This window comes from Sinocyclocheilus anshuiensis, unplaced genomic scaffold (genome assembly GCF_001515605.1).
Source record: "Sinocyclocheilus anshuiensis isolate Anshui unplaced genomic scaffold, SAMN03320099.WGS_v1.1 scaffold1115, whole genome shotgun sequence".
Taxonomy (NCBI): domain Eukaryota; kingdom Metazoa; phylum Chordata; class Actinopteri; order Cypriniformes; family Cyprinidae; genus Sinocyclocheilus; species Sinocyclocheilus anshuiensis.
The window spans coordinates 776,558-788,116 of NW_015547735.1; the positions used below are offsets into that span (position 1 = coordinate 776,558).

The 11,559-nt window shown below is 36.4% G+C and overlaps 1 protein-coding gene across 1 annotated transcript in view; it reads left to right on the forward strand.

Moving 5' to 3' along the window:
• Positions 1–6,121: 6,121 nt before the first annotated feature.
• Positions 6,122–11,559, forward strand: part of LOC107704367 (leucine-rich repeat and fibronectin type-III domain-containing protein 5-like) — a gene marked incomplete at its 5' end in the record, with an annotated part of 12,868 nt that continues 7,430 nt past the window's right edge. Inside the window, 2 exons of the mRNA XM_016507278.1 lie at positions 6,122–6,363; positions 9,866–10,208. Coding sequence (XP_016362764.1) covers positions 6,122–6,363; positions 9,866–10,208 — 585 coding nt within the window. The remainder of the gene's footprint in view (positions 6,364–9,865; positions 10,209–11,559) is intronic.

Consider the following 11,559-nt stretch of genomic DNA (forward strand, 5'->3'; position numbering starts at 1 on the left):
TGAGTGTGAGTGTGAGTGTGTGTGTGTGTGTGTGAGAGAGTGTGTGTGCAGTTGCTCTTTAAATCATTTGTCTATCTATCAGTCCAGACGGGCTACTGGCAGCCAATGCAAAGAAATAAGAGAATGCACTCAGCTTACTGTCTTTAGCAGTGAGGAACTGCAGAAAACATCTGTTATAGTCTGATAACCGCTGCAGTGTCAGATCTGATCTCACAGATCACACATGAGTTTAAATTATAATTAATTAATTAATTATCCAAATAATCAAGCACAAATGGAAACTCATCCTCATGCTGTTGCACACACCTGCAGTGCACTGTTAACCAAGAGCGCTCGCTGTTTTCAAACCAGCCGTTTATGAATCTGAACACAAACACTACAGTGGAGAAGAACACTCCCAGATAATAGATTCAGGTTATAAAGTTACGGTTGAGGTCAAAAGTTTACACACCCCTTTCAGAATCTGCAAAGTGTTAATTATGTTACCAAAATAAGAGGGATCATACAAAACGCATGTTACTGTTTATGTAGTACTGACCTGAATAAGATATTTCACATAAAAGAGAAAAGAAAATAAGAGTTGAATTTATAAAAATTACTGACTCTTAATACTGTGTTGTTATCTGAATGATCCACAGCTGTTTTTTTTGTTTAGTGATAGTTGTTCATGAGTCCCTTGTTTGTACTGAACAGTCAAACTTCCTGCTGTTCTTCAGAAAAACCCCCAGCTCCCACAAATGCTTTGGTTTTCCAGCATTTCTGTGTATTTGAACCCTTTCCAACAATGACTGTATAATTTTGAGATGCATCTTTTCACACTGAGGACAACTCAGGGACTCATATGCAACTATTACAGAAGCTTCAGACGCTCGCTGATGCCCCAGAAGGAAAAACCATGCATTAAGAGACGGGGGTGAAAACTTTTGAACAGAATGGAGATGTGTACAATTTTCTTATTTTGCCTAAATATCATATTTTTTCATGTAGTACTGCCCTTCAGAGGCTACAGAAGATAGTTACATGTTTCCCAGAAGACAAAATAAGTTAAATTTACCCTGATCTTCAAATTCAAAAAGTTTTAATGCATGGCTTTTCTTTCTGGAGCATCAGCGAGAAAAATAATTAACATTTTGCAGATTCTACTTTTGACCTCAACTGTATTTAAAAGGTGTTTCTTGCAACATTGTACTACGTTTATTTTCACCAAAAACAGAATGCTTTTTGAATGTATATTTTTAATATTGTTATAATAGCATTATAGCGTTAAAATGTCCAGTTTGCTTGTGACTGTGATTATAACATAAGGCTACAAAACGTTTCTTAGAGCATTCATCAAGTACAAATAACATCATGAGGACGTTCAGAGAATGCTGATCCCTGAATAATTTCTCTCGACATTCAGAACATGAATCAAATTTTAAGTTATGAAGTTATAAGAAATTCATAAACATTACTTTAAGTTGTGAGAATTTTCCCTGTTACCTGGGCTTGAACAGCTCAAACATAGCTTACAAGGAACATTCGCACAACCTTTTGGCAAGGTTCTCTCAACGTTATGAACAAACGTTCATAGAATGTGTTAATAGAGCATTTGTTTAAAGTTATGTGGTGTTTAATAATGTTCTCGAAATGTTAGCACAAAAACATTATTGTTCATTAAATGTTTTATTTCTGAAACACTTCATTTGGATGTTCATTTGTTTTATGAAATGTTACTACTTGTTTTAAAATGTTCCGAGAACATTCAAAAATAGCATTCCCATAATGTTTGCATGTTCCCTTAACATTAGTATAACCAAGAAAAAATATATTTAAAAAACTGGATCTTTTGAACATTCTTAAACATTCTTTTTGTTAGCTGGGGAGTTTATAATGTTTTCAAACGTTATTTATACATCACACAAGGAACGTTTTATTTCTAAGACATTTTAGTTGGATGTTCATCTAACGTTTTTTTAAACATTGCTACTTGTTTCAGATCATTCAGAGAACATTCAAAAAGTAACGTTCCCATAATGTTTGCAAAATGATGCAATGAAATGTTCCCTTTACATTTGCATAACCAAGAAAAAGCATTTGCAAAACATTTAAAAAACTGAACATCTCGAGCATTCAGAAATAAAATTTTATAATGTTAGCGTTATGTTCTTAGAACATTTTTTTTTAGCTGGGTAGTTATCGTTTTTTTTTTGCACAACGCTAGCACAAAAACTATTATTTACTGTATATATCATAGAACGTTTTATTTCTGAAACATTTTAGTTGCTAATGTTTCTAAAATGTTACTTGTTTCAGAACGTTCAGAGAACATTCAAAAGTAACGTTCCCATAATGTTTGCAAAATGATACAATGGAATGTTCCCTTAACGTTCAAATAAAAAGCATTTCTGAACCATTTAAAAAGCTGGACGTTTTTGATATTCAGAACTAATGTTTTCATAACTTAATGGGAATGTTAGCAAAATATATATTTTTTGTCAGCAGGGAATTAGTGTACAGCCAATCATATAACGGCAAACGGGTTTGGAGCGACATGAGAATGACTGAGCGCACTGAATGTTTGCCGGGTTGAAAGGCAGAGGTTTCGAGTCGTGCCAGCGTGATTAGCTTTGGTTTGAATGTGTTCGGCGGAGCAGCTGTAGATGTGTGGAAACAGACACGTTCTACAGCCTCAAACTCTGCTCTCTTCGACAACACACATGCTTCCAGATCACGGGAGATCCGTCGTGCTGCTTTATTTGTGGTTCAGTGAGTGTTGGCTGGGAAAAATGGGATGCAAAATAACAGAAATATGGCTCGCTCTGAGCCACTCAATAGCACATTCACAGCGGTGTTTCGGAGGGGAAGTAGCGACTGCGGCGCGGCCCGCTCAGAATACACACGCTTTGCCAACTAATGCAGCCAGATGGTTGGCAAACAACACCAGCGACACAGACTCAATAAAGAGGCTGATGGGAAGGTCATTTGATATGCAGAGAGTGTTAAATTAAACACCAACAAGACGGGTCATTTGTCCTTGACCCGTGAGCTTTAGTGCGTTATGATTATATGAATACATTCAATGCATTATATTAGACCTGCTAACAGGGAATGTTCTCAGAACGTTCTGGCAATGTTGCTTAATAGAACGTTCTTTCCAAGTAATTTGGTCTTTAATGTTTGCAAAACGTTAGCACAAAACCATTATTTACGCATTTCCTTCTAAAACATTTTAGTTGGATGCTCGCCTAATGTTTTTTAAATGTTACTAAAAACTGGACATTTTTAATGTTCATAGAACATTGAGAAATAGCATTTTGAAAACATACTTAGAACATATTTTGTTAGCTGGGAAGTTATCTAATGCTCTCAAATGTTAGCACAATAACGTTATTTTCACATCGTTCGTGGAATGTTTTATTTCTTAAACATTTTAGTTAGACGTTCATCTAAAGTTTTTTTAATGTTACTAATTGTTTCAGAACGTTTAGAGAACATTCAAAAGGAACTTTCCCATAATGTTTGCAAAATTCTACAATTAAATGTTCCCTTGAAATTTGTATAACCAAGAAAAAACATTTGCAACTTACAAAACTGAACATTTTGAGCATTCAGAAAACATTCAGAAATAACATTTTATAATGTTAGTGATACGTTCTTAGAACATATTTTTGTTACCTGGGTAGTTATCTGGGGTTTTTAATGTTAGCACAAAAACGTTATTTATACATCATTAATGAAACAAATTTTCCTGAAGCGTTTTAGTTGGATGTTCATGTAACGTTTAAATGTTACTTGTTTCAGAACGTTCAGAGAACATTCAAAAGTAACATTCCCATAATGTTTGTGAAATGATACAATGGAACGTTCTCCTGACATTCACATTAAAAAAAAAATGTTTCTGGACCATTTAAAAAAAACTGGACATTTTTAACGTTCAGAGAACATTCAGAAGAAACATTCTCATAACTTCATGGGAACGTTTTTAGAACATCTTTCAACTTACAAAACTGAACATTTTGAGCATTCAGAAAACATTCAGAAATAACATTTTATAATGTTAGTGATACGTTCTTAGAACATATTTTTGTTACCTGGGTAGTTATCTGGGGTTTTTAATGTTAGCACAAAAACGTTATTTATACATCATTAATGAAACAAATTTTCCTGAAGCGTTTTAGTTGGATGTTCATGTAACGTTTAAATGTTACTTGTTTCAGAACGTTCAGAGAACATTCAAAAGTAACATTCCCGCAATGTTTGCAAAATGATACAATGTTCCCTTAACATCTGCATTAAAAAAAATGTCTAAAACATAAAAAAAAAAAAACGTTCAGAGTACACTCAGAAATAGCATTTTGATAGCATGGGAACGGTAGGAAAACGCTTTTAGAACATATTTTAGCGGGGACGAGGCATTGTGTCATTTTTGCGAACACTGTCACGTGCATTTGCTCACTCAGTGGCAGCATGTCATTATTTAAAGCTGTGGCCTTTATATGTGACGAAGATGAATCGGCACGCATGTTCCTGTTGTTTATTTCATGCATTTTATAGTTTAGCACGCTCCCTTTTTCATTGCTCTTCCATACTGTCAGATGTCAGGTGTCACCCTCATCCTTCACTTTTATTGCCTGTTTGTACATGAGGTCTCTCTCCAGCCAGCTCCTCTATTGTCTGCATGACAGTCTAATGATGCCGACTCTCTCATGATCACAGGCCTGATGCACGGCAGGTTATTATCGCATGCATTCTCAGCACGCTGCTTTGAAAGGCTCATCACCCGTGACGACGTTCAGAAGAGACGTGCATTTCCAAGGTTACAAATGACAGAAGCGACAAGAACCAATCTGCTGATATTTGAGTGCATGTTAGTAACAACCCTGTAAAGAGGAGCAACAGAAACCAAGAGACAATGCTCCGATTTCTCTGTAAACACACACATAATTAAACATCCTCAATCAAACATCTTTGCAAAGAAGCATTCTAATGAAAACCGTAGCTGGTATGAAATGTAACACGAGCAGAGCCGAGCGAATCGATGCGTCGTGTCTCTCCTGGTGTGGCATCTGTGTTGATGCTCTTTGTCTCTGCTCGGTCTTTGGAGACATCAGACTAATTCTAATGAGTATCTGGACGTCAGAGGAGTCTTTCATCTCACCAAACACACAGATGAAAGGATCAACATTATCATATCAAAAACAGCGCATCAGTGGAGCCTGAGCTTTAAGACATGTCCCCAGAAAGCTTCTGGAGCCATCAGATTCTCTGACGTGATGGTTGAAAAATGGTTATTTGCACAGGATTATTTGGTTTGTTGTATTAAAGATAGCAGAAAAAAATATAATTAGGGTTTTGTAGCTTTTAGCCCATGTGTGTTCTGACGTCATCTGTTGTGCTCCTAAACAATAAAGCTTCTAGCATTTATTTAGGCACTATTAATAAATATCAATGACTCATCTTGCATGCAAGGTCATGCACACATTTTTGTCGTAGTCTGTACACTGCCATTTAGAAGTTTGGTGTCGGTAAGATTTTTAAATGTTTTTAAAAGTCTCTTCTGTCCACAAGGCTGCATTTATTTGATAAAAACTGTGAAATATTATTAGAATTTAAAACAGCTGTTTTCTATGTGAATATCTGTTAAACTGTAATGTATTTCTGTGATGCGCAGCTGTATTTTCAGCATCATTACTCCAGTCTTCAGTGTCACATGATCTTCACAAATCATTCTAATATGCTGATTTGCTGCTCGAGAAACATTTCTGATTATTATCAATGTTGAACACAGTTGTGCTGCACAATATTTCTGTGGAAACTGTCGATTCACAGATGAATAGAAAGCTCAAAAGAACACTGTTCATGTGAAATCTTTTGTAACATTATAAATGTCACTTCTGATCAATTTAATGCGCCCTAAAAGTGCTAATTTCTTTCACCGCTCTTGACCTGCTACCGATAATGAGAATCGCCTCTGTTTGCTTTCTCCGCAGGTTGTTTAACTAATACCCGGAACCCAGATGGAGACGCTACTGGTTTATTTGATGGTTGTTGTATTGGCATTAAAGGCCCAGAAGATCCAAGTATGTCCCAAGCGCTGCATTTGCCAGGTTTTGTCCCCCAATCTGGCCACCTTGTGTGATATGACACCAGTATGGTCCGAGAGCCGAACCCGGGGTCGTCTGACATCGCCACTTCTGCCAAGACGGGCGGAGACGGAGGCTCCTCGATGGGCAACAAGGGAGGACAGGAGAAGAGGGTCCTGATCTCTGAGATCACCGCATCCACGGCTCTGGTGAAATTCAACTTTCAGAGGAATATTCCAGGGATTCGGATGTTCCAGGTCCAATACAATGGCACTTACGACGACTCGTTAGTGTACAGGTGAGCCTGTTTGGTTTTAAACACCTTTAAATATTCCAGCATTTCAGAGAGCAGTGCACAGATCGATGAATAAAACACTGAAATAAATTACACATTAAAAAAAAAATTCAATTAATTTATCAATTATGAAGCAGCGTTCAACTGTAAAGTAGCTCTACAGAAGACAATAGTGTCGTTATTCAGCTCAACTCAGTTAACAGGGACAGGGCAACACTCTTGCTGTAGCATTAATAGAACGTCTGTTCAATGTTATCTGATCGTTAATTTTAAAATGTAAATGTATCGTTAATGTATCATTCATGGAACGTTTTAGTTGGATGTCCGTCTAACATTTTTTAAATGTTACTACTTTATTTCAGAACATTCTAAGAACATTCGAAAGTAACGTTCCCATTATGCTTGCAAAATGATACAATGAAATAACGTTCATATAACCAAGAAAAAAAAAAATTTCTAAAACAATTTTTAAAAAACTGGACATTTTGAGCATTCAGAAAACCTTTAGAATTAACTTTTTTTTTTTTTTTAAACGTAAGCAAAATGTTCTGGCAGGCAATGTTCAATGGTCACATTTAAAAAAAAATTCAATTAATTGATCAATTATGAAGCAACTTTCAGCTGTAAAGTAGCTCTTCAGAAGACAATAGTGTCGTTATTCAGTTCAATTGAGTTAACAGGGAATGTTCTGAGAACGTTCTTGCTGTAACATTAATGGAACATTTGTTCAGAGATATCTGGTCTTTAATGTTTTCAAAATGTTAGCACAAAAACGTATCGTTCATGGAACGTTTTTCGTGAAACATTTTAGTCAGGCATCTAACACTTTTTAAATGTTATTACTTATTTCAGAACATTCAAAATTAACATTCCCATAATGTTTGCAACATGATACAGTGGAATGTTCCCTTAACGTTCATATAACAAAAAAAAAAACATATATTTTCTAAACATTCAACATTTAATTTAACACTTCTAAAACATAAAAAAAGAAACCTGGACGTTTTGAGTGTTCAGAGAACCTTTAAATAACGTTTTTATAAACTTAAGCAAAACATTCTGGCAATGTTCTCTCAAAATGATTAACAAACGCTCTTGAAGTAACGTTAATGGAATGCTCATTTAAAATTATCTGGTTTTTAATAATGTTCTCAAAACATTAGCACAAAAACATTACTTATAATGTTCATGGAACGCTTTTTCCTGGACGTTCGTCTAACATTTTTTTAAATGTTGCTACTTGTTTCAGAATATTCAAAAGTAACATGATTTGTAAAATGATACAATAGAATGATCCCTTAATGTTCACATAACCAAGAAACAACATCAGAACAGAACATCATATTCAGAACATTTTATGGGAACATTAGCTGGGTGCAAGTTTTGTTCTCATCCGATAGTGTCAGTGCAGTCAGATCGATAATGTTACTCAATATTAATTGTCCTACAAGACAAAAACAAGAGCAGAGTGTGTCGTGCTAAAGCTTCTTCACACACGTTCGAGTCGTGAACGGCAGGTTTGTGATGTGTATCGCTCCTTCCCTCTTCCCGAGCTGCTCAGCTGGCCCTACAGACTATAAAAATGATGGTGGAGGACAGAAGAAAGTGTCATCTAAACGGTCTGGAGGGGTTCAGTGGCTCATGAAGGGAGATTTGGCTGCGGCTCTGAGTCTCATTTACAGCAGCTGGGAACCAGAGGCTTTACAGCTGTGCGACAACTGCAGATGAGCTTCACAAAATCCCCACCCAGATGATGAGTAGGGCTGGGAATACTTTTTAAATAACGAAGCCATATAAAGTTTGATTCCGTTAGTGTTTCTTGCACATGCATTTTTCTATCTGCATGAACAGAAAACCATACTAAAATGATGCTTCTTAATTTACTGTACACTGGCACACAATCACAGTATTGAATGAGTCTTATGAATCAAACCCATACAGAGCAACCAATGCAATCTGATTCCCAAACGAATGAGTCGTATGAATCGGCTCTTTTTAGTGAATCAAACACATACAGAGCAACCAGTGCAATCTGATTCCCAAACGAATGAGTCTTATGAACCGGCTCTATTTAGTCAATCAAAACAATACAGTGCAAACATTGCAATCTAAATCCAAAAAAAAAAAAAAAAAAGACTCTTGAGTCGATTTGTTTTAGTGACTCAGAACAATACAATGTGGCCACTGTAGCCAGTTATTTTTGGTGAATAAAACAACTTAGTGTTATCCTGTGAGACTTAGTTATTGATTGGTTGTTCACAATAGCATGAAAAGACAAATGGAAGGGAACACAAATAAATTCATCAAAATGAAGTGAGTTTATGAGTAGTTAATCTTCCCTTTAAAGAGAAAACAAGCTGACGGATGTTTGTTCTTGTTTTAAGCGTAAACTCACTTCCTATTGACAAATTTCTCAGAAAACAAGACTTCATATCGCACAACATTTTGCTTCATAAGTAAATACAGTATATCTTATTTTAAGAGTGTTAAGATTATCTTGTACTGGTAAATACAAAAAGTAAGATCCCACATTATAAATCACAACAAGAAAACTGGACATTTTAGTGTTTTATACTATTAAAAATAAACGTTCAAGCACATTTTGGGAAAGAATATAGTTAGTAGAACGTTGTAAGAAACGTTTTTGTAAACTTTTAATAACATTATAAATCACAACAAGAAAACTGGACATTTTAGTGTTTAATACTGTTAAAAATAAAGGTTCAAACACGTTATATTTCGGAAAACAATACAGTTAGTAGAATGTTGTTAGAAACATTTTTGTAACATTTAAATAGTGTTAGAATCATGACAAAAAACTGGACATGCCAACGTTCAAACAATGCTCCTACATTTTAATAACTTACATTTGTTCCCTGGGAATCATTTTTGCAATGTGTTGCATTTGCAATTGCATTTCTTTTCTTCCTCAAAGGGACTAAAAGAGGTTCCTTCCCATTACAATGTATCACTAATGGGATCAAATGTGACCCTGGAGCACAAAACCAGTCATAAGTGTCAGTTTTCTGAAATTGAGATTTATGCATCATCTGAAAGCTGAATAAATCAGATTTGTTAGGATAGGACAATATTTGTCTGAGATACAACTATTTGAAAATCTGGAATCTGAGGGTGCAAAAAAATCTAAATATTGAGAAAATCATCTTTAAAGTTGTTCAAATGAAGTTCTTAGCAATGCATATTACTAATCAGACATTAAGTTTTGATATATTTACGGTAGGAGATTTACAAAATATCTTCATGGAACATGATCTTTACTTAATATCCTAATGATTTTTGGCATAAAAGAAAAATGTATAATTTTGACCCATACAATGTATTGTTGGCTATTGCTACAAATATACCCCAGCGACTTAACACTGCTTTTGTGCTCCAGGGTCACATATGATGAATAACAGCTGATTAATTATGTTCTGAATGATGCACGTTGATTGGTTCTAGCAGTGTTTCTGACTGCATGTCTGCTGATGGCGGTTTCTTGCAGAATGATTCCTCCGACCAGTAAAAGCATCACGGTCAAAAACCTGGCAGCAGGAACCACGTACGATCTGTGCGTTCTGGCCATTTACGACGACGCCATGACCGCGCTCACGGCCACACGCGTGGTGGGCTGCGTTCACTTCTCCACCGAGCCGCAGTATCTGCGCTGCCACTTCATGCAGTCACAGTTCCTCGGCGGCACCATCGTGGTCATCATCGGCGGCGTGATCGTGGCGTCCGTCCTGGCCTTCATCATCTTCCTCATCGTGCGCTACCGGCTGTGCCAGCAGGAGGGCGCGGATAAAGGCCTGGAGCTGGGAGACGTGCGCTCACTGTCCGAGCATCAGGTCTGTGCAATTATCAACATTTCTAAAAAAATGCATAGCTTTTAGTAAGGGAATGGTATGGAATAAAATCACTGTCAAAAATAATCGTACGTAATTCAAAGCATTTGTGTGTCATTTTAATTTACTCGTGCGTAATTTAAAAGTATTGTATGTAATTCTGTTTTTTGTCAGAGTTGGATTCCAAAATCTACGGCCACGACAGTTTACAGATACGAGATTTTGTGTGTTTGTTACGAGTACAACTCCAAAATGTACGACTATGACAGTTTACAGACACAACGCTTGTTTTCACAACAGCTCTGTTACACGCACGACATGCGAATTGCGACCACGAAGTGCGGTGTGCGAAACGACTGTCAAGAAATTACAGTAACTGGCAGCAGTTCGCTCGTAGCTTACTGTAATTTTATTTTTGTAGCAAAAATACTGTATTTTATTTTACCATGTCATTTAACTTGTTGTAAATGTATTTACAGTGTAATGTTGTTTAACTGTAAAATATTTTATTATTGTATTCATTTTTTGGTCCTTTCTTGAGTAATGCATTTTAAAACAATAGAAAACATACTGTTATACTGTAAAGTTCACTGTAATTGGTTTGCTTCACTTTTCAGTTACTGTAAAACTATATGCACAAATTGTAAAATTAGCAGTTCCATTAAAATAACAATAGAAACAACTGTGTAACTTCATATTTTTAATTTTCCCAATGCCCCCTAGTGTAGGAATACATATCTACAGTGTAGATATGAATTTACAGTTTATTTTAATAAATATCAAAAATCTAAAAGGTGTGCATTATAACTGAGAACTACATGAACACTTCACAGTTGGTTGTGTTACTGTAAGTAATTTTCCTCAAATGCTATTGAAGTTAGAAAAGTGTATACCAATGTCGTATGTAACTTTAGATACGGTCCCTAGATTTGCGAATATCAAATGCCGGGAAATGACACCTCTGGCCATTCCGTTGGGTCGTTTGTAAAGTCACAGATACTGTACGGACAATACGGCTCAATTTTTTCTATGTATCTTGCTCTGTTGAACGGCAAAAGTGACTTTACTAGGCTAGGTTTACTAGGTTTACAAGCGAGGTGAGCCGCCTGGCTGGCTGGTGCAGAGACAACAATCTCTCTCTGAATGTGGAGAATGTGGAGAAGATTGTTGTTGATTTCAGGAGAGTGCGCACTCAGCATGCTCCTCTGACCGTCAATGGTGCGACTGTGGAGAGAGTGAGCAGCACCAAGTTCCTGGGTGTGCACATCACAGAGGACCTCTCCTGGACTGACAACACCACAGCACTGGCCAAGAAAGCACAGCAGCGTCTCTACTTCCTCCGCAAACTGAGAAG